General features: G+C 41.2%; 1 protein-coding gene across 2 annotated transcripts; it reads left to right on the top strand.

Annotated features, from left to right (window-relative positions):
- Window positions 1-17,765: 17,765 nt before the first annotated feature.
- LOC143415814 (uncharacterized) lies at window positions 17,766-22,870 on the top strand. 2 transcript variants are annotated; one of them, XM_076881220.1, is made up of 4 exons: window positions 17,766-17,872; window positions 18,735-18,840; window positions 20,648-21,412; window positions 21,738-22,870. In XM_076881220.1, the coding sequence occupies exons 2-4, from the start codon at window positions 18,823-18,825 to the stop codon at window positions 22,428-22,430; spliced, it is 1,476 nt and encodes a 491-aa protein (XP_076737335.1). In that variant the 5' UTR covers window positions 17,766-17,872; window positions 18,735-18,822; the 3' UTR covers window positions 22,431-22,870. The 2 variants fall into 2 exon arrangements, with proteins under 2 accessions (XP_076737335.1, XP_076737336.1); XM_076881221.1 differs by lacking the exon at window positions 17,766-17,872 and having other exon boundaries at window positions 18,109-18,840.
- The last annotated feature ends 223 nt before the right edge of the window (window positions 22,871-23,093 follow it).

Here is a 23,093-nt window from a genome sequence, read left to right as displayed (position 1 = left end):
TCTAGGACACAGTTCCGGAGCCCGTTCGGAGAAGTGTGTTCTGCCTCCACCTTTCAGCGCCTGGGACTCGAGTTGGATCCCACAGAGTGAATGAATATAAATAATGAATGAATGAATGAATATGACTGAATGAATATTCTTTATTGTCATTGTCACAAGTACAATGAAATTGAAAGATGTCTCCGGTCAGTGCAACATCACGAAAGATAAATACTTAAAAAACTATAATAGATAGGATATAAAGGATAAAAATACATATAAAATACAGTATTCTCATACGGTAAATACACCCACGCAATCCAGGCCTAAGGCCCCATACAGACACTCAACATATAACCTAGTTGATATACCACTCAAACTATCAATCACTCAATCAGTTTGTTAGCGCATCCAACAAAACATGTCTAAAAGCATTCCAACATCAAGGGCACAAATGACAACCAGGGCAATGAGAGTCATCTACTTTTTGTAGCATTAAGACATGATATTGCAATTGGATAGAAACTGTGTTTGAGTCGGTTAGTCCTTGTGTGTGTTGTTCTATACCGTTTGCCTGAAGGCAGCAGTTCGAACATGGAGTGTCCAGGGTGTGAGGTGTCCTTTATGATGTTATGGGCTCTTTTGAGGCAGCGAGAACTGTGTAGATCTTTCAGTTTGAGGAGAGGGCAGCCGATTGTCCTTTGGGCAGCGTTGATTACTCCCTGGAGTGCTTTCCTCTGAGCCACTGTGCAGCTAGCGTACCATATGCCTATGCAGTACGTTAGTATGCTTTCGATGGAGGCTCTGTAAAAAGACACCAGCAGTCTCTGTGTGATGTTGTTCTTCCTAAGCACTCTCAGAAAGTACAGTCTCTGTTGTGTCCTTTTCAGTAGCTCAGAGGTATTCACACTCCAGGATAGGTTTCCCTCTATGCTGACTCCCAGGAAGCGGAACTCTGCCACCCTCTCCACATGGTCGTCGCTGATGATTAGTGGTTGGATTTCTGTCTTGTGTCTTCTGTAGTCAATTATGAGTTCTTTGGTCTTTTTCGTGTTTAGGAGAAGGTTATTATCCTTGCACCATGAAGACAGCCGCTCCACCTCATCTCTGTAGGCAGACTCATCTCCCCCAGATATGAGCCACACCACAGTAGTGTCATCTGCGAACTTTACAATGGTGTTGCTCTGGTGGGCGGGGGCGCAGTCGTGTGTATAAAGCGAGTAGAGCAGTGGACTAAGCACGCAGCCCTGTGGCGACCCAGTGCTTAGATTTAGGGCTGGAGATGTGTAACATCCCACTCTCACTCTCTGTCTGCGGTCAGTGAGGAAGCTATTGATCCACTTACAGGTGCTGTGAGGAAGCCCTAGTTCTTTTAGCTTGGCGTCCAGTTTGTATGGAAGAATGGTGTTAAATGCCGAGCTATAATCCACAAAGAGCATACAGAGAGTGCATTTCAGCAAAGAGATGACGAGACACTGTTCAGCTGAATCAAGCATGTCAGTCTCACAAAACATACTGTTTATTTACCCAAGATTAAGTCAAGACATATTGCTGATCATTAGTGGAAACTGAATAGAGAAGTGGAGCAAGGCAGCTGCCTTGGGGTAAACCGCAGTTCGTAACTGAGAAATAACCATTACAATAAACCTTCTGCTATCTTCTGTCCAAATAACTTTTCACCCAGCACAAAGCAGCTGGTGAAAATCCATAACATTTTAGTTTATCAATCAAAAGATCATCATTTATCAAATCAAATGCAGCACTAAAGTACAAGAATACCACTTTCCCATCATCTAGATGTTTATACCATATATTATCTGTCATATGAATTAGAGCTGAGCTGGTAAAATGACCAGCTTGGTTCAGTGAAGAAAAATGTCTGATTGTAACCTAAGGGTTTTTTACATTAAGAAAAAGAAACCAAACATCAAACACATATAAGCCTAAACAGTAACACATGAAAGTAGAGCAGGGCGATATGACCAAAAATATTTATCACGATATACATTTGAAAATTTGTGAAAACAATATAATTGACGATATAATTGACAACTTTATTAGTGCAAAAACACCATCAATGTATTTTCACTTAAACAAGCAGCTGTTTTTTATGTGCATTAGTTCAAGTTCAACTTTATTGTCACTTCAACCATATACAGTTTAAAAATACACAGTGAGGCGAAACAACGTTCCTCCAGGAACCAAGGTGCTACAAGACAAGTTAGTGCAAAAAAAAAAATAATATATAATATATCTAGTAATAATATTGTGCAAAAGAGCATTTACAGGTTGGTGTGTGCGATGGTTTGGTGGTGTAGGTCAGTGTGTTTGCGCTTTGTGTTGGTTAGTCAGTCCAGTCTCAATGTTTTGAGGTATTTGAGTTAAGCTGAGTGATAATGTTAGTGTATGTGTGTGTGCGTGTTTATCAGTCAGTCCCTTTTTGCTGAGGAGACGGATGGCTTGTGGAAAAAAGCTGTTGCACAGTCTGGATGTGCGTGCCCGAATGCTTCGGTACCTTTTTCCAGATGGCAGGAGTGTAAAGAGTGTGTGAGAGGGGTGTGTCCGATCAGCCACAATGCTGGTGGCTTTGCGAATGCAGCGTGTGGTGTAGATGTCCTCAATAGAGGGTAGAGAGACCCCGATGATCTTCTCTGCTGTTCCCACTATCCGCTGTAGGGTCTTGCGGTCTGATATGGCACAGCTCCCAAACCAGACAGTGATGCAGCCGCTCAGGATGCTCTCAATAGTTCCTCTATAGAAGGTGGTCAGGATCGGTGGTGGAAGCCGGGCCTTTCTCAGTCTTCTCAGAAAGAAGAGACGCTGTTGGGCTTTCTTGTGCAGGGAGCTGGTGTTGAGGGACCAGCCGAGGTCCTTCTCCAGGTGTACACCCAGGAATTTGGTGCTGTCAACGATCTCCACAGAGGAGCCGTTGATGCTCAGCGGTGAGTGGTCGCCTCGTGTCCTCCTAAAGTCAACAACCATCTCTTTTGTCTTGTCAACATTCAGAGACAGGTTGTTGTCCTTACACCAGTCCGTTAGTCTCTGCACTTCCTCTCTGTACGCTGACTCGTCGTTCTTGCTAATGAGACCCACCACGGTCGTGTCATCAGCGAATTTAATGATGTGATTTGAACTGTGTGTTGCTACACAGTCATGAGTCAGCAGTGTGAACAGCAGAGGACTGAGCACACAGCCTTGTGGGGCCCCAGTGCTCAGTGTGGTGGTGCTGGAGGTGCAGTTCCCGATCCGTACTGACTGAGGCCTTCCGGTCAGAAAGTCCAGGATCCAGTTGCAGAGGGAGGTGTTCAGGCCTAACAGGCTCAGCTTTCCGATCAGTTGTTGGGGGATGATCGTGTTAAATGCTGAGCTGAAATCTATGTACAGCATTCGGACGTGTGAGTCCTTCTTGTCCAAGTGTGTCAGGGCAAGATGGAGTGCAGTGGAGATGGCGTCGTCCGTTGAGCGGTTATGGCGGTATGCAAATTGCATTGGGTCCAGCATTAAAGTTATATAAAAAATTAACAGTGCAAATGCAAATGGCTTGCTGACAGTTTAACCAAAAGGCATTTCCAGAGGAAATTGGCTGACATTTGCTCCAAGGCATTTGTATTTGCACTGTTAAATTTTTATATAACTTTAATGCACATAAAAAACAGCTGTTGGTTTAAGTGAAAATACATTAATGGGGTTTTTTTTTTTGCACTAATAAAGTTGTTGAGTTGTAAAGTATTTTGTCTCGGGTCAATCATATCGTCAGTTACATTGTTATCGCAAATTTTCAAATGTATATCATGATAAATATTTTTGGTCATATCGCCCTGCTCTGTCTGTCACCTTCTGTGTTGAGCTCATTGTTTCCTCTGTAGTGGCTGAGCTGAGTCCAAGTAGCTGAAAATGTTCCTCTGCTGCTCCGTCAGACTCTTGTCCTCCTGCTGATCAGCTGGGACACAAAACAGATCTTTGTTAGGCTCCACACTGCACTGAAGAGTCAAAGTGTCTCATATGTTCATCTGACAACAAAAAACAAAAAAATTTTGCTTCCCCAAGTGGGCAAACAGACACAAAAGGTTTGAGCACGGATACCAAATTTAGCAGTATGGCAGACCAGTAGCAGGAGAGACTGAGGCCTGTTATTAGAATCAAATGCCCAGTGGGCCGACACACCGATTTGCACCGATAAGACAAAGACAGCTGAGTTTTATCCTGGAATACATTTTTTTTTACATTTCCTTGAAATGTTTTTCATTATAGCACTTTTACCTCCAACTAGGGGTGCAACGATACACAAAATTCACAGTTCAGTTCGATACTTTGGTGTCACAGTTCAATATTTTTTCGATACAAAAAAAAATGTTCATGCCTTTTTAATTTGTCATTTATTAAAATTATAAATATATATTTTAACTCAAAAGTACAGTTTTTAAATTTAATGTTGATGAAACAACAAAAATAAATAAATCTGATAGAAAACTCAATCATCTTGGAAAAGAGTTTATTACAGAGAAATGGCTCTTTCCAAAAAAAAAGCTATTCTATACGCTTCTTCTGGGCTATACTCTCAGCAGCATATTAAACATATCAGGTCCCCATAAGGAGAATCATGTGCTAACGGCTGCCTAAATGACTCTGGTAACGTTTGTGGCATGTGTGCTTGTTGTTTTTGTCTGCTTCCACTTGTCTTTGCACTAGGATGATGTCGGCATAAATGTGTAGACATATTCATTGTGTTCCCACTAGTGCTGTCAGCGTTAAACTCGTTAAAATGACGTTAACGCCATAACGCTGCAAATCTCCCTTAATGAGTTACCATGGATCGTGTGCGTGGGGCTGGACGGCATCAACATGTTAACGAGCTAACTGCGCTAACGCACTAGTTCCCACCAATTGAGCATTGCGTGGCACATTCGACATACTGTTTTACTTTTGTCCATGACGCGCTTACCTTCAGGGTCATGCTTCACATGAACATCAAGATAGTTTCAAACGCCAGATCTGAATGAAGGTGGGGGAGGTTCAATTTCGGGTAGCGTTGAGGCAGTTGCCATATTGCAACGAGCTTGGCTTCTGTCTTGCTAGCTTGCGCTGCGCTCAGTGGATCTGCACTCGACAGTGCAGCCTAGGCGGGGTAGTCGAACACAGATCTACTGAGCGCTCAACACAGACAGCATCGTCGGAAGAAAAGTTGATAAAACAAATAAAAGATTTTGTATTGTTCGATACATATGCATACCGAACCGAAAGCACTTTATCGAACGTATTTGTTTGTTTATTTTTTTTAAAAACACACTCCCTTCACCTCTTCTACATTCTTATGTTTCTCCCAGAGCAGATCTGAGGGGCAGCCCCTCAGTCATACACATATACTTTTAATCTCACCCTTAAGGGGTGGTCCCCAGGAGTTTCACAGCATGGTTTAGAACAGTGGTTCTCAAACTGTGGTACACATACCACTAGTAGTACTTAGTCTCTCTCTGGTGGTACACGGAAAACCTCAATTTTTTTTTTAAAGACTAAACAATATGTAATTGTGGAGGTATGCAAAGACGACAAGCGTTCCCGGGGCTCTTCTGGGAGAGAGAGTGTACCAGAAAACGTGGGGGCCCCTTCTGCAAGTGAGTAGTAACCCTTTGCAGCCAGCAACAGTGAATTGGCGAAGCCAGCTGTCGGAGGAAGACTTGAGTGAAGAGGAATCCGCCTTCATCTGTCTCTAGCAAGGACAGTGTGCTCTACATGAGCTCAAGAGCAATACCGTCACCCAGGCCCGAGAGAGGAGTTTCTCGGTCCGAGGGAGTAGCGCTGTAGACGTGGACAAAATTGTTGGTACCCTTCAGTCAATGAAAGAAGAACTCACAATGGTCACAGAAAAAAACTTTAATCTGACAAAAGTAATAATAAATAAAATTCTATGAATCTTAACCAATGAAAATCAGACATTGCTTTTCAACCATGCTTCAACTGAATTATTTAAATAATAAATGGATGAAACAGGGCTGGACTAAAATGATGGTACCCCTAGAAAAGAATGAAAAGAATGTGACCAAAGCGACATGTTAATTCAAGGTGTGTCCACTAATCAGCATCACAGGTGTCTACAATCTTGTAATAAGTCAGTGGGCCTATATATAGGACTCCAGGTGTTGTTTGGTGACATGGTGAGTACCACACTCAACATGGACCAGAGGAAGCAAAGGAAGGAGTTGTCTCAGGAGATCAGAAAGAAAATCATAGACAAGCATGTTAAAGTTAAAGGCTATAAGACCATCTACCAGCAGCTAGATGTTCCTGTGACTACAGTTGCACATGTTATTCAGAAATTTACGATCCATGAAACTGTAGCCAACCTCCCTGGATGTGGCCGCAGGAGGAAAAGTGATGACAGATCAAAGAGACGGATAATCCGAAAGGTAACAAAAGAGCCCAGAAAGACTTCTAAAGAGATCCAAGCTGAAGTTCATACTCAAGGAACATCAGTGTCAGATCGCACGAGCCGTCATTGTTTCAACCAATCCCCGGGTCTCGGACCGGTACCGGTCCGTGAGTCGTTTGGTACCGGCTGCGAGAGTTGAGGCTCAGGTGTGAAATGTATGGTTTTCAGGGTTTATATCGGTTTTCAGTGTTATTTTGTTATCGTTAACTCTGTTTAATGGGCGACCGTGGCTCAGGGGGTTGGGAATCGCATCTGTAACTGGAAGGTCACCGGTTCGATCCCTGGGCTCTCTGTCCTGGTCGTTGTGTCCCTGTGCAAGACACTTAACCCTACTTGCCTACTGGTGTTGGCCAGAGGGGCCGATGGCGCGATATGGCAGCCTCGCTTCTGTCAGTCTGCCCCAGGGCAGCTGTGGCTACAACTATAGCTGCCTCCACCAGTGAATGAATAGTGGTATTGTTAAGCGCTTTGGGTGCCTTGAAAAGCCCTATATAAATCCAATCCATTATTATTATTCCTGGGTCTTTTCACGTGTGTTATGAATAAATCTTCTTTTTTTCGGTACCAGTACTAGTTTTATTTTGTTGTATCCGCGACACCTTAAACGCCGGTTCGTGAAAATATTATCGGGCATAAACCGGTCCGTGGCGCAAAAAAGGTTGGGGACCGCTGACTCAGACAACTTAAAAATATTATTGTTTGGCTTTTTTCAGTGTTTTATTTGTTCCTGACTAAATCAGTTAGGCTGAGATCAAAGTTATTAAATTAAATAAATAATAATAATAATAATAATAATGGATTGGATTTATATAGCGCTTTTCAAGGCACCCAAAGCGCTTTACAATGCCACTATTCATTCACTCTCGCATTCATACACAATAAAACATTATTATTCCCTCGGGAGGGTTCCTCTGGGAGTTTCACACAGCTGAAAACACGTCAAACAGAAAACTGATTAAACAAAAGTGTGAGATGGTCAAGAATTTATGCGTCCGGTTATATTTTAGATAGCAAGGAGCAGACGGCAAAGTTTCACTCCACTGAGAGAGGTTGTGATGCAATTCTGAAGGCTAGACCGTCCAACCTCACAATCAGTCACGTCCAGCCTACCAGATTTTCGAAGGACCTGGCCCACACCCACACACCTTTTGAATGTTGGCAAATATGTGTATGTGGTGTCTGTGAAGGTTCTCAGTCATCGTAGTCTAAGGAGCTTGGAAAGAAAAGTGTCTGGACTTCTTTAAGAAGCTTGAAATACATTTAAATCTGGGACTCTCCACCATTTGACCCTTAGAACGGAAGAAGCTTCTCGGATGATAAGAGGTGAAACGTCTTCATGTGTATGTGGTGTTAAATAGGCCTATACTACTGCGCTTTGATGTCGCTCGTAAGGGTGAAACTCATTGTGAAACGTTTGAGAACCACTGCTACAGAACAATGGTAATTTCCCTTATATGGTAACACCTGCAACCCACGTGACACCCAGAATAGAGATTGACAGACCACGTGACTTTCGCGCATTGCATGCCGGGTACTAGTGGCAAAACAATCAAACCAATGAATCAAATGCAAGCATTTGCAGCACCGCAAAACGTTCATTCTCCGGTTCCAATACCTTCTTGCTTTTTCTTTGCCCCCCAAAAAAGGTATGTAAAAAACAAAGGAGAACAATGCCGGTCCGTACAAAGACAGACTTGATGAAAAGTCAAAGAAAAGATACGAGGAAAAAATCAAACGAGTGAAAGGGTCAGACCCTGACGAGCACACAGAGTGGACAAAATACGTTAGCATGCTGCCCAACTTTCACCACGCTCATATTTATAATTATACGGTTCTTGGAGTGAGTGCATACACTCATGACGTTTTTAGTAACTTCAGGTCACTGCAACAAGCCCAGGTACAGTTTACCGACGGATGGGTACAGGACCTTGAAATGCACCGAAAGACCATCGTACGTATCATAAGTTTACCAGTCTCACAAATCGTCTTCATAAATACACATTCGTTAACAGTTTATTAATAGGACCTTTGAGCTCAACAGTAATTAATTAGTAGTGGAAATAATTTCTGGTACGCATCACAGAAATGTAGCAGTGACAATAATATTGTATGCTGTAATTGTACTGGCCAATTAGTGATACAAAAAAAAACTGTTTTATCCTGTGAATAAAAGTATATGTTTTTGTCAATGTACCATAATAACAGAAGCGAAACGCAATGTTGTGTCAGGACAATTCACTATTTATGCACAATAAACAAAGGACCATAGCGCAACAATTTCTGTTCAGCGCCAGACTTGCTTGTAACTTATATCACCAATTATGTTATGAAAAATTACATGTTAACTACTACAAAACACTTACCTTTGTGGAAATGCTTGGAGCAGACTAACCTGTGAGCTGGAGTGTTCTGGGACGTTATATTTAGTCTTCAAATGGCTGCAATCCAGGCCATCCGTTGGCTCTTTGTTACTTCAGAAACATGGCTTGAACAATTTCTCTTCAACGACGTAATCCGATAACAACCGATCTCTTTACACGTCGGCTTCCCGTGGCTGACATGCGACCGGCTATTGCAGTTAATAATACAACAGCTTCTTGCCATTTTTGTTTCTTTTTAATCGCTGTGTAACTGATTTCAATCCGGTCGTTAAGTGATGATGTGACGAATCCTACTTCCGGGCCTAAAGTAGTCTGCGTTTAATATGGCTTTTGTGTTGTTAACATGTTTAATGTTTTGTATTTTCTTCTATTTAATCTCAAAAAGCTCCTAAAACAGTCAGTGATCACTGTTGACCTCCCTCGGCTTTTATTACCGCTAATCATTTATTTAAGCTCAGTTTTTAAAACCTTAGGATGTAACTACAGCCCAGCCCACGCAGCAGTATATGAATGACTAACCTCGTATTGTGGATAGATTATCTCAGTTGTTCTCCTGGCTGAAGTTTGGTCCTTTTACAGCATCCTGCCATGCGATTACATTTGTTCCTGACCACCGAGAACACTCACGTTAACTTTTATCGAGTGGAAAAAAAAGTTAGCTTGTTTATATTATGCTAACATAGCTGTGTTGCTAGCAGTCACATAGCACATCATTATATACCAGCTAGCCAAACTTCAGTAACCCTACAAACGTCACTTTAGTTTTCTGTCTTCATTTATGTTGGAAGTGATAACAGAGCTGTACGTTTCAAATTGTTTCCAAAACCCCGCAGTCAGGACATGCTATATTGTATTTATGTCTGTGAAGGTTCTCAGTCATCCAGGTCATCGTAGTCAAAGGAGCTTGCAAAGAAAAGCGTCTGGACTTCTTTAAGTTACTTGAAGACGTTTCACCTCTCATCCGAGAAGCTTCTTCAGTTCTAAGGTCAAATGGTGGAGAGTCCCAGATATAAACCTAGTGGGAGTAACCCCCCACAGAGGGACCAAGATAAGATGTCCTGATAAGGACAGACGCAACAACATTGTCATCCCCTATGTAGCCGGTGTATCAGAAAAACTCAGGAGAGTTTTCTCCAAGCATGACATCCCGGTGCATTTCAGACCCAGCAACACGCTCAGACAAAAACTGGTTCACCCGAAAGACAAAACCCCTTCCCAGACGCCTTAACGCCCACTCACATCCTGGGCCATCTGATCTCAGGAATTCGCATGATAAGGTGGGGCCAGGTTTCACAATGAACTCACCCGAAACTCTGGCTGATTGGGACCCACACCCAGTTTCACACCTTGTCTCAGGCGATTAGAGGATCATCAGGGGGTCCTTTTGTCCCTCTGTGGGGGGTTACTCCCACTAGGTTTATATCTGGGACTCTCCACCATTTGACCTTAGAACTGAAGAAGCTTCTCGGATGAGAGGTGAAACGTCTTCAAGTAACTTAAAGAAGTCCAGACGCTTTTCTTTGCAAGCTCCTTTGACTATATTGTATTTAGATAGAAGCTAGCGAGCTAACTTCCTGCTAACTTCTAACTCCATTAAATGTCAAAAAATTCAGTTTTCATGGATGGCTGGATGTTAAACTCAATTGTTACACCTGGTAGAGCAGAATGCTGATCATTTTATTAAAGACTTTAGACAGTTTTTCAACTAATAATAATAATAATAATAATAATAATAATAATAATAATAATAATAATGGATTGGATTTATATAGCGCTTTTCAAGGGACCCAAAGCGCTTTACAATGCCACTATTCAATCACTCTGACATTCACACACTGGTGGAGGCAAACCACATTTGTAGCCACAGCTGCCCTGGGGCAGACTGACAGAAGCGAGGCTTCCATAACGCGCCATCAGATGAAGTTTACGAAAGAACAGAACATGAACATAAAAAAACAAGGGGTAAAACAATAATTACATGAGTACACGAAAAAAAATCAACATATATAAATATTGTTCTGAGAGCCTTTTTGTTGGTTGAGTCTGATATTAATTGTATGTACTATTCCATATCCTTCTAAAAAGGCAAAAATATGGCATTTTATTAATAAACTTACATTTATGGATAGAAAATTTAGCTAAACGTATTAAGAAATGTATAATAAAAAAAATTTATCATTCTTCCTGGTGAACTTAAAGAAACAGAATAAAACATTTTCCCATCATTAAGAAAACTCCCTTAAAATATGGACAATAACAAAACTGCTAAATTCTTCCAGAATCTCTGTGTAGAGGAACAGTACCAACAAAGATGTGTCACAGTTTCTGGATGATCCCCACAGAAAGTTCAACTAGTATTTATGTGTCTTTTAAATGTTGCCATATAGTGACTGGCAGGGTAACATTTATGAAGAATTTTACATGAGATTTCCTTCACCTTGTTTACAATTAGATATTTATGGGATCATCCAGACTGTCTTCCAGGTGATATCTGGAACATGTCGGTTCCAGTAAGATATTATATATATGGGAGAGACACGATATCTTCTTGGAATAAACTACGTATTCTCTTATTGCTGTTACCAAGTTCCTGTGACAAGCAGATTTTTCCCACTGCTGACTCAGCTGGATCAGGGAGAGTGACTGAGGTAGATATTGACCTGTCAGTGTTTTTATATAACATTAAAGTACCTGAGGGTATGGCACCAAGCACCATTGAGAATTCCCAAACACTGACTTGAAAATTATATAGTGTAAGGGATTCATTGTAAGTAAGTAGTGCTCCCTCTTTATTAACCAGCTGAGCCATCAATAGGATCCCATTTTGGACTCAAGTTTCCAGGAAATGTGATTTATTTTTAAATAAAATATGTCTGTTGTTTTTCCATATAAAATTAAAGAGCATGCAGTCAATGTCTTTACTAATCTTCTTATCCAGATGTAAGGAGAGAGCAGCATATGCCAGTCGGGATATCCCTTCAGCTTTAGTAATTAAAACTCTACCTTTCAGAGATAAATCCCTTTGCAGCCACTGGTTGAACTTTTTTCGGATTCTTTTTTGTATAATCGGAGTGAAGTTTGACGAGCATCTTGACTTTTGGTCTTTGGATATTAACAAATTTTTATCATTAGAGAAAAAATTACCAATAATCATCCCACAGATGTAATATTATCTACAGCTACTTTTAGTACCATCGATGTTAAGTTAGACTCTTTTTCTCCAATTGATCTTTCTGAGTTAACTTCAATAATTACTTCCTCCAAACCATCAGCTCTTTCTTTTGCTCTCGGAGGAGGTGGACGCACTTTTTCTCCTCTCCCTAAATCTTCCCTGCTTATGTCCTTGTCTAGTCTCGTGGGGGTTTTTTTGTATTTTCCCTGGAACACTCTCTCACAGTCTGTTCTCTAAAACCTAAAAGAGGAATTATGGATTGGATCAACTGGTCCCTAAATGCAATTGACACCCCTTTCTCAACGAGAAGTTTGGGCTTGGGTGAGCCTGAGTGCTGAAGATATCTACCTATTCGGAACCATGGTAACAGGGTTCTGGCTGATCGGAGCTGGCTTGGCCCTGGCTTATCGAAGAATTAAGAAAGCGGAATCGGCTGTTCAGACCCCCACAAGGCTGCCCACTGGAATTGGAACGATGGGAGAGGCGTGAGTTTCTCAAAATGGGCTCATTGAGTCAGCACGGATAAGATCTTGGAGAGGCTACGGCTGCTGTGAATACTCAGAATAAGATCTCTGACTGCAAACTGGATACATCTTGGAAGGGCTAGCTCGGAATAACATCTCTGGGCGCAAAATTGGATTACATCTCGGGGAGGCACACTGCTGTGAGTTCTCAGAAATTGGCTCCTTGAGCACAAGAAATGACAACATCACAGAACGCAAGTATGGCGAAGCTCGCGGCTCTCCAATGGGAGAGTGAGAGACCAGTGTTGGACTGTAGAACTGCTTTGAAATTCATATGAGCTGTTCGCACTAAAGTAAAAAATACCATCACTTCATGCGGATACCCTCTCGGCGCCAGCTGCAAGGCCGGAGCTGAACACCCTGATAACGACTGTGTTTAGTCTGTTCCTTCCCATTCCATGCAAGGCCACCTGGGTTGGCTGGAAGACTGTTTACTTAGCCTGGCAGGGCGAAGGACACTGTCTCAGCTGAACTATGGACACAAACACACATACATATACTGATACTGATAAGCACTCACCGACGCATCACCCTCCCTACCCCGGATCCAACGCCACCTCCAACGCTTACCTCCCCTCTGATGTAGACATCTTGTCAGTTGGAGGCGCAATCGAAAGATTGCAGCGGTCCCAGATCAGATGTACACACTGGAACTCTTTCCCATGTTGCTTGTCTGTGTTTATTGTGCTATGGTGTGTTGATATCTGTGCATTCCTGTATTATCCTTTTGTGTTACACATTTCAATGTTTGTTCCTCGCTACCTAGCCTGACCTGTCTCCCCAATGTGATGTTTGTGTATTGTATGTACGGTCGGCAAGGTCTGTCATCTCGGTTGTGGGCAAAAGACCTGCAACTGACAAATAAAGGCTATCTCATCATCATCTCTCATCATCTCATCAACGTGTCTTTTATACCCCATTCCTACAAAACTGCTCAAAGACGTCCTGCCATTAATTAATTCTTCAGTCTTAAATATGATCAACCTATCTCTAATAATCAGCTATGTACCACAGGCCTACAAGGTGGCTGTAGTTAAACCTTTACTCAAAAAGCCATCTCTAGACCCAGCAGTCTTAGCTAATTATAGGCCAATCTCCAACCTTCCTTTCATATCAAAAATCCTTGAAAGAGTAGTTGTCAAACAGCTAACAGATCATCTGCAGAGGAATGGCTTATTTGAAGAGTTTCAGTCAGGTTTCAGAGCTCAGCACAGCACAGAAACAGCTTTAGTGAAGGTTACAAATTATCTTCTTATGGCCTCTGACAGAGGACTCATCTCTGTGCTTGTCCTGTTAGACCTTAGTGCTGCGTTCGATACTGTTGACCATAATATCCTATTAGAGCGATTAGAACATGCTGTAGGTATTACAGGTACTGTGCTGCAGTGGTTTGTATCATATCTATCTAATAGACTCCAATTTGTACATGTAAATGGAGAGTCCTCTTCACACACTAAGGTCAATTATAGAGTTCCACAGGGTTCAGTGCTAGGACCAATTCAATTTACATTATACATGCTTCCCATAGGCAGCATCATTAGAAGACATAGCATAAATTTTCACTGCTATGCAGATGACACGGAGCTCTATCTATCCATGAAACCAGGTAACACACACCAATTAGTTAAACTGCAGGAATGTCTTAAAGACATAAAAATCTGGATGGCCGCTAACTTTCTGCTTCTTAATTCAGATAAAACTGAGGTTATTGTACTCGGCCCTGAAAGTCTTAGAAATATGTTATCTAACCAGATTCTTACTCTGGATGGCATTACCTTGGCCTCCAGTAATGCTGTGAGGAACCTTGAAGTCATTTTTGACCAGGATATATCCTTCAATGCACATATTAAATAAACATATAAGACTGCCTTCTTCCATTTACGCAACATCTCTAAAATTAGAAATATCCTGTCTCAGAGTGATGCTGAAAAACTAGTTCATGCATTTATTACTTCCAGTCTGGACTACTGTAATTCATTATTATCAGGATGTCCTAAAAACTCACTGAAAAGCCTTCAGCTAATCCAAAATGCTGCAGCAAGAGTACTGACAGGGACTAGAAAGACAGAGCATATTTCTCCTGTTTTGGCTTCCCTTCATTGGCTTCCTGTTAAATCCAGAATTGAATTCAAAATCCTGCTCCTCACATACAAGGTCTTAAATAATCAGGCCCCATCTTATCTTAATGACCTTGTAGTACCATATCACCCTATTAGAGCACTTCGCTCTCGCTCTGCAGGCCTACTTGCTGTCCCTACAGGGAGTGCAGAATTATTAGGCAAATGAGTATTTTGTCCACATCATCCTCTTCATGCATGTTGTCTTACTCCAAGCTGTATAGGCTTGAAAGCCTACTACCAATTAAGCATATTAGGTGATGTGCATCGCTGTAATGAGAAGGGGTGTGGTCTAATGACATCAACACCCTATATCAGGTGTGCATAATTATTAGGCAACATCCTTTCCTTCCTCAGAAAAGTCAAAAATAGTGAGACATCTTGCAGAGGGATGCAGCAGTCTCAAAATTGCAAAGCTTCTGAAGCGTGATCATCGAACAATCATTCAAAATAGTCAACACGGTCGCAAGAAGCGTGCGGAAAAACCAAGGCGCAAAATAACTGCCCATGAACTGAGAAAAGTCAAGCGTGCAGCTGCCAAGATGCCACTTGCCACCAGTTTGGCCATATTTCAGAGCTGCAACATCACTGGAGTGCCCAAAAGCACAAGGTGTGCAATTCTCAGAGACATGGCCAAGGTAAGAAAGGCTGAAAGACGACCACCACTGAACAAGACACACAAGCTGAAACGTCAAGACTGGGCCAAGAAATATCTCAAGACTGATTTTTCTAAGGTTTTATGGACTGATGAAATGAGAGTGATTCTTGATGGGCCAGATGGATGGGCCCGTGGCTGGATTGGTAAAGGGCAGAGAGCTCCAGTCCGACTCAGACGCCAGCAAGGTGGAGGTGGAGTACTGGTTTGGGCTGGTATCATCAAAGATGAGCTTGTGGGGCCTTTTCGGGTTGAGGATGGAGTCAAGCTCAACTCCCAGTCCTACTGCCAGTTTCTGGAAGACACCTTCTTCAAGCAGTGGTACAGGAAGAAATCTGCATCCTTCAAGAAAAATATGACAATGCAGGACAATGCTCCATCACACGCGTCCAAGTACTCCACAGCGTGGCTGGCAAGAAAGGGTATAAAAGAAGAAAAACTAATGACATGGCCACCTTGTTCACCTGATCTGATCCCCATTGAGAACCTGTGGTCCATCATCAAATGTTAGATTTACAAGGAGGGAAAACAGTACACCTCTCTGAACAGTGTCTGGGAGGCTGTGGTTGCTGCTGCACGCAATGTTGATGGTGAACAGATCAAAACACTGACAGAATCCATGGATGGCAGGCTTTTGAGTGTCCTTGCAAAGAAAGGTGGCTATATTGGTCACTGATTGGTTTTTGTTTTGTTTTTGAATGTCAGAAATGTATATTTGTGAATGTGGAGATGTTATATTGGTTTCACTGGTAAAAATAAATAATTGAAATGGGTATATATTTGTTTTCTGTTAATTTGCCTAATAATTGTGCACCGTAATAGTCACCTGCACACACAGATATCCCCCTAAAATAGCTAAAACTAAAAACAAACTAAAAACTACTTACAAAAGATAGAGAACATGAGAACATGGTTGTTGTTCAATAATAAAATTATTCCTCAAAAATACAACTTGCCTAATAATTCTGCACTCCCTGTGTAGCTACTTTTTACAACGGGTTTTCCCATTAACAGAAAATAGACAGAAACCCTAAAAGAAAATGGCCTTGTTTTACGCACATCAAGAAGGAGTCAGACGACCGTCGGTTCAATCCCGGTCAATGTTTCCTCCGTCAGGTACCATAAATGTATGAGAAGCCCCCCCCCCAGAGAATTTATTATTTTTGTAAGAGTGAGAAAGAGAGGGAGAGAGAGAATCGATCCAACTTTCCTACAAAACGTTGTACCACTCCGGGTCAAGACGGGCGATATAGCACGGACCGGTCAGATGACTACGCCGGATGGAAACATAACCGGAAGCGTCCCGGGGACTTTCCCTTTGACCTTCATCCTGGAATGATCTGATATCCTCGTGTCGGTGTTGTTCCCACATCATCATAATAAATGTTGTTCCAGGTTCAACATTGCCAGTGACCAATCACATTGTTGTGACGTCCACCTCATCTGGAACAAGAGAGATATTTTATTTAAAAATAAATCACTTTTCCTGGAAACTTAGGCCCAAAATGGGATCCTATTGGTGGCTCAGCTGGTTAATAAAGAGGGAGTACGACTTACTTACAATGAATTCCTTACATTTTATAATTTTCCCGTAAGTGTTTGGGAATTCTCAATGGTGCTTGGTGCCATACCCTCAGGTACTTTAATGTTATATAAAAACACTGACAGTTCAATATCTACCTCAGTCACTCTCTCTGATCCAGCTGAGTCAGCAGTGGGAAAAATCTGCTTTTCACAGGAACTTGGTAACAGCAATAAGAGAATACGTAGTTTATTCCAAGAAGATATCGTGTCTCTCCCATATATATAATATCTTACTGGAACCGACATGTTCCAGATATCACCTGGAAGACAGTCTGGATGATCCCATAAATATCTAATTGCAAACAAGGTGAAGGATATCTCATGTAAAATTCTTCATAAATGTTACCCAGCCAGTCACTATATGGTAACATTTAAAAGACACATAAATACTAATTGAACTTTCTGTGGGGATCATCCAGAAACTGTAGCACATCTTTTTTGGTACTGTTCCTCTACACAGAGATTCTGGAAGAATTTAACAGTTTTGTTATTGTCCATATTTTAAGGGAGTTTTCTTAATGATGGGAAAATGTTTTATTCTGTTTCTTTAAGTTCACCAGGAAGAATGATAAATGTTTTTTTATAATAAATTTGTTAATACTTTTGGCTAATTTTTTATCCATAAATGTAAGTTTATTAATAAATCACCATATTTCTGCCTTTTTAGAAGGATATGGAATTGTACATACAATCAATATCAGACTCAACCAACAAAAAGGCTCTCAGAACAATATATATATGTTGATTTTTGCGCATACTGATGAGATAATTTTTTACCCCTGATTTTGTATGTTCATGTTCTGTTCTTTCTTAAACTTCATGTGTTTGTATGTTGTATACTTATTGTGTTTCAATAAAGTTCAATTTTTAAAAAGTACATTCTAAATGAAGCTTCAGACGTCACTAATCACGTGACTCTGGCCAAACGAATCAAGCCTCGACACGGTGCTTCTGAAGCAGTATGTTGATCTTTTTCACACACGCACCGGAGCGTCAGCTTCAAGCGGACCATCGCTACCTCTCACATCTAAAGGTAAGTGTCAAGGTAACTTTGAACTGAGTTCAGTCAATCTCGAGTTTTTTTTAAGTTTTCTGTTGCTCTCTGTGAGAGGAGACCGTTAAAGGCGGGGCTCTCCAGAGTGTAGCAAAACAGGAAACAGCAGCTGGCTGTGTGTGCGTGTGTGCAAAAGAATAGATTAGAAGTGCAAGTGAGCCACGAGTAAAGAAAGGTCAAGTTTCGTGGTTTGTTTTTCTCACCACTGATCACGCGCTCAACACTCTACACATACTTGCATCACACGCGCGCTCTCGAGCATCAGTATTGTACAATTCTGGGCGTCACGTGAGTTGAGGGTGTTACCATATAACGGAAATCTCCATTGTTCTGTAGCAGTGGTTCTCAAACGTTTCACAATGAGTTTCACCCTTACGAGCGACATCACAGCACAGTAGTATAGGCAGTAGCGGTTTTTGATACGGGCGATTTTCATTTTCGCTGCACAGCTAAAGTGTGCAATTTACTTTGTGTGCACTCAAATGGAGTCGAGTCAACCAGCGCAACCTCTGGCCAAGTACCATAGCCTACAGCCAGATTAACTTGTGACACTCAGTAGCGGTTTTTGATACGGGCGGTTGCCCGTATCAAAAAATCGTGGTGGGGATTAGTTGTCTTTGCTTAATGATTGTTTTAGTCTTGACAATCCTCATTGCTGGCATTGCATCTTTCAATGCCAGCAATGCCAGGTATCAGTGCTCAAGCCTTTTGTGTTTGTTTCCAACAAGTTTCCCACCTCGGGAAGCAAAAATGTGTTCTTTTACTTGTCAGATGAACATATGAGACACTTTGACTCTTCAGTGCAGTGTGGAGCCTAACAAAGATCTGTTTTGTGTCCCAGCTGATCAGCAGGAGGAGAAGAGTCTGACGGAGCAGCAGAGGAACATTTTCAGCTTCTTGGACTCAGCTCAGCCACTACAGAGGAAACTATGAGCTCAACACAGAAGGTGACAGACAGAGCAGGGCGATATGACCAAAAATATTTATCACGATATACATTTGAAAATGTGCGATAACGATGTAGCAGATGATATAATTGACGCGAGACAAAATACTTTACAACTCCACAAAAAACACGGTAATAACGACGGCCTGCTAGCATGTCCTACCACAAATAGTGTTTGTTGTGTATCTGACGTACGAAAGCTAAACCAGTTCCACACCACTGAAGTTGAAGCATTTTTACAAACCAATTCTGGTTCATCTGTTTCATTCAACGATCCGCTTTCACCCTTCTCATTCTCCGTCACCGCCATGTTTTTTCCTCCATGTGCGTATGAAAACAAAAGCACTGCGCATGCGCGTTTTACCCATATTCTATCGTGATATTTCATTTTCTTATCGTTGCCCAACATTATACCGGTATTACCGTCAACGGTATGATATAGCCCAGCCCTACATGAAAGGCACCCTGATTGTGCACTAATCACACATTAAAATGATCAAAAGAGGCAAAACTGTGTGCCAGAGTCTCGGGTCAGCGTTTGTTTTCATGTCACAGCACCAGAACGATTGCAGGCGCTCATAAGAAGTTACCATAAATCACCACCTTTCATGGTCTCAGCACATCGACTCTGTTATTAAGAAAATGGGACAAGGCATAGCTATGGCTATGAAATGCTCTTTGTGTATCACTTCTTCAGTTATGAAAGATGTCATTAATGCACTAGTAATGTCTCATCTGGAGTATTGTTCAATCATTTGGTCAGCAGCTAATAAGACAGATCTTAACAGACTTCAGTTAGTCCAGAATAAGGCGTCCAGATTAGTGTTAAGATGTTCATACTATAATAATATTGATAAAATGCATAATCAACTTTCTTGGCTTCCTGTACAGGCTAAAATATTCTATGGCTTACTTGTATTTATAAAGAAAGCAATTCTCTTAAACACACCACATTTATTTCTGCTCAGCTGCAGTATCCAGATGAAATACATAATCATATTACACAGTTTTCAACAAACTGCAATTTAGTAAATGCTCGAGTTAAAAGTAACTTTTTGTAAAACTGTTATATTTAGAGCAACGTTTAAGTGGAATAAATTGCCTTATAAAATTAGAGAATTATTAGCTACTATTCAAAACTTCAACGAACATTTAAAAGCCGATTTACAGAACTTTTAGTTGTTGTAAATATTGTAAGAGATGGTTTGTTTTTGAAATTTGTGTAATGTGCCTCAATGTTGTTATTATTATTATTATTATTATTATTATTATTATTATTATTGATTGCTTATATTTTAACAATTGTGAAACCTCATTGTGGATGTAAGACCCAAATCATGTGGATATCTTGAATCCACTTTACTGTATAATATTTTATGTGATAGTATTTGACGGAAGACGAGCAACATGGAAGCTAATGGGGTTCTTTTTGAATAAACAAATAAACAAACATAGGATTTATTATCACTGAATAATTATGTATAAATCTATACAAAATATAGAAATATGTATTAGAAACAACAAAATAATATAAATTATAAAATAATATAATTTATATTATTTGCGCGTGCAATCAGGAGGGATGGGCATGATTTTAGTGTTTGAACAGTCATGAATTATTTTTAACAGCAGGTTGGATGTAATGTGTTAGAACTACCAGCAGGTGGGGATAAGAGACCTTTAAGGTGTTTGGTGCCACGCTCCACCTTCAGGTTTAAAACTAGTGTTAATGGAGGGAGTTTGAAGGTTGAGTTTGTTCCACGACTGCATTTCACTCACTGCCTCTGTTTGTATCTCTGTCACTGCAGGACCAACATGGAGCCAGAAGTCAGCGCTCTCAGGAGGCCGACAAACCTCAACCAAGAAAGAGAGAGAAAACACACACCTGTGACGAGTGTGGGAAGGGTTTTACTTTGAAGGCTAATCTAAAACACCATCAGGTCATCCACAGTGGAGTTAAAGCGTACAGCTGTGATCAGTGTGGCAGAGCTTTTACTCACAGTTGGAACTTACAGAATCATCTACTTACCCACTCTGGAATTAAGGCATACAGCTGTGACGAGTGTGGGAAGGAGTTTGCTAGGAAGGATAAACTAAAACAGCATCAGGTCATCCACACTGGAGAGAGACCGTTCAGCTGTGAGTTGTGTGGAAAGTCTTTTTCCTTGAAGCGTTCCCTAAAAACACACCAACTCATCCACAGTGGAGTTAAAGCGTACAGCTGTGATCAGTGTGGCAGAGCTTTTACTCGCAGTAGCAACTTACAGAGTCATCTAGTTACCCACTCTGGAATTAAGGCATACAGCTGTGACATCTGTGGAAAAACTTTCAGCCGGAGAGGGAACCGAAATATACACCTACGCATTCACACCAGACATGATGTGTACTGCTGTGAACAGTGTGGCAAATACTTTGCTACAGACACACAGTTAAAACAACACATGTTTACCCACACTGAGGGACGACCTTATAAATGTGACCTGTGTGAGAAGACTTTTAAATCTCCACATCACCTGAGACAACACCAACAGATCCACAGCAGAAAGAGACTCTACAAGTGCAGTTACTGTGAGGTATGTATTTATATTGTTATCTTGTCATTTTAGCCTGACTGTTTGGAACAACTCTGCTCATTAAACTGTGTTAGCATGTTAGCAATTCTACTGCATGGAAAAGCAGCTCTGAGTGATTATTCAGATTTTCATGTCAGTTATGATTTTAGTATTACTGTAGTATTATGGTGGTAGTATTGTAGTTATTGCAGCCCAGTAAACTGAGTGTGTTAACTGAAACAGTCAAATGTAATTGGACGTCTGCAGAGATGCTCTTTATTTCAGGCGACGTTCAGGATAAAAATGTTGAAGGACTGACTTACACTGTCTTTGTGTCTTTGTTTAGAAGCAGAGCGACACAGATGGATCCAGTTCTCAACCCTGTCATCACTGTGGTGGTGGGAAAGACTTTCGTTGTGACGTCTGTGGAAAAACTTTCAGTTGGCAACAGACCCTAAAAACACATCAACGTAGACACACTGGAGACAAACTGAAATACTGCAAAGAATGTGGGAGAAGCTTCACCACATCAGGTGACTTAAAACGACATGAACTGATTCACAGTGGGGTTAAAAAGCACCTCTGTGATCAGTGTGGGTCATCCTTCACCACTGCAAGTAAGCTTAAAAGACACAAACGAGTCCACACAGGAGAGAAACCATACAAGTGCAGACACTGTGACAAAAGCTTCTCAGATTCATGTAGTCGTAACTATCATGAACGTACACACATGGAAGGAAACTACAGCTGTGACCAGTGTGACAAGAGCTTCAGGAATCTCAGTTCATACTCCGAACACAAACGATCCCACGTTACTAATAAACTGTTTCACTGTTACCAATGTGCCCAAACATTCACCTCATTGTCTGCTCTGTGCAAACATCAGCGTGATCACTCAGGGCTGAAATCACTCCCATCACTGGATCACAGTGAATCTGAAGAGACAGAAAGATCCTCTGGTTTCAGTGTCAGACTCAAAAAGCTTGAGATCAGGCTCCACAGAGTTCAGATAGAATCATTTAAACTTGTGTTGAACTGAACTGGTTGCTGGGCTGAACTTCTACATAATACAGATTTACATGGGATCTTATTTTCTGTCGTTTTACTGAGTCAGTTTTGTCCTTTTTTCTCTGTCCTGGTTTTGCTCGTCTGTAAATAATTGAAACTCAGTCAAATAGTTCATTGTTCTCCAGCAAAACGTTTTGGAAACTCATGTTTAACCTTTAAAACTCTGACATGTTTTAGCACACAAGGCTTCATCGGGGAGTTCACTCATGATTGGACCATGAGAATAAAGGTTTTCAGTTCTTTCAAAGAGAGTCTTGGAGGTGTTTGATGTTTCTGTTTTTTCTACATAAAGCAAGAAAAACCATTTTTCTTGCTTTATGTAGTGTGGAAGTTTTTAATGTTTCTTCATCTGTGATGTTCTTGAATGTGTTGACATGAAGATGGTACAAATAAACTGTCCTTTTAGCTTCAGCTCCTAATTTATTCATTATTTATGGATGTAGCACAGCAGCAGTTTCTTGATTAACACATGGAGGGCTCGGGATCTGATGGTAAATAATGTTTTGTGTCCTTGTACACATCATACAGCTCAGCTGTTCCACAGATGTCAGGTTTACACAGTGGGATGGTTTGTAAGAACACAGCTCTCCTGTGGATAAATCCTTACTCTTAGCCTCAGGACCTCACACAGTCC

The sequence above is a fragment of the Maylandia zebra genome, unplaced genomic scaffold (genome assembly GCF_041146795.1).
Source record: "Maylandia zebra isolate NMK-2024a unplaced genomic scaffold, Mzebra_GT3a scaffold05, whole genome shotgun sequence".
Taxonomy (NCBI): Eukaryota; Metazoa; Chordata; class Actinopteri; order Cichliformes; family Cichlidae; genus Maylandia; species Maylandia zebra.
Note: the sequence above shows the minus strand (reverse complement) of the source record. Positions and strands in the feature narration are given on the sequence as shown.

What these genes read in the sequence shown, in the direction of transcription:
- LOC143415814 (XM_076881220.1), top strand. An exon ending in ACAAGTGCAGTTACTGTGAG is followed by an intron (nt 21,413 to 21,737) that starts GTATGTATTTAT and finishes GTCTTTGTTTAG; the next exon opens with AAGCAGAGCGACACAGATGG.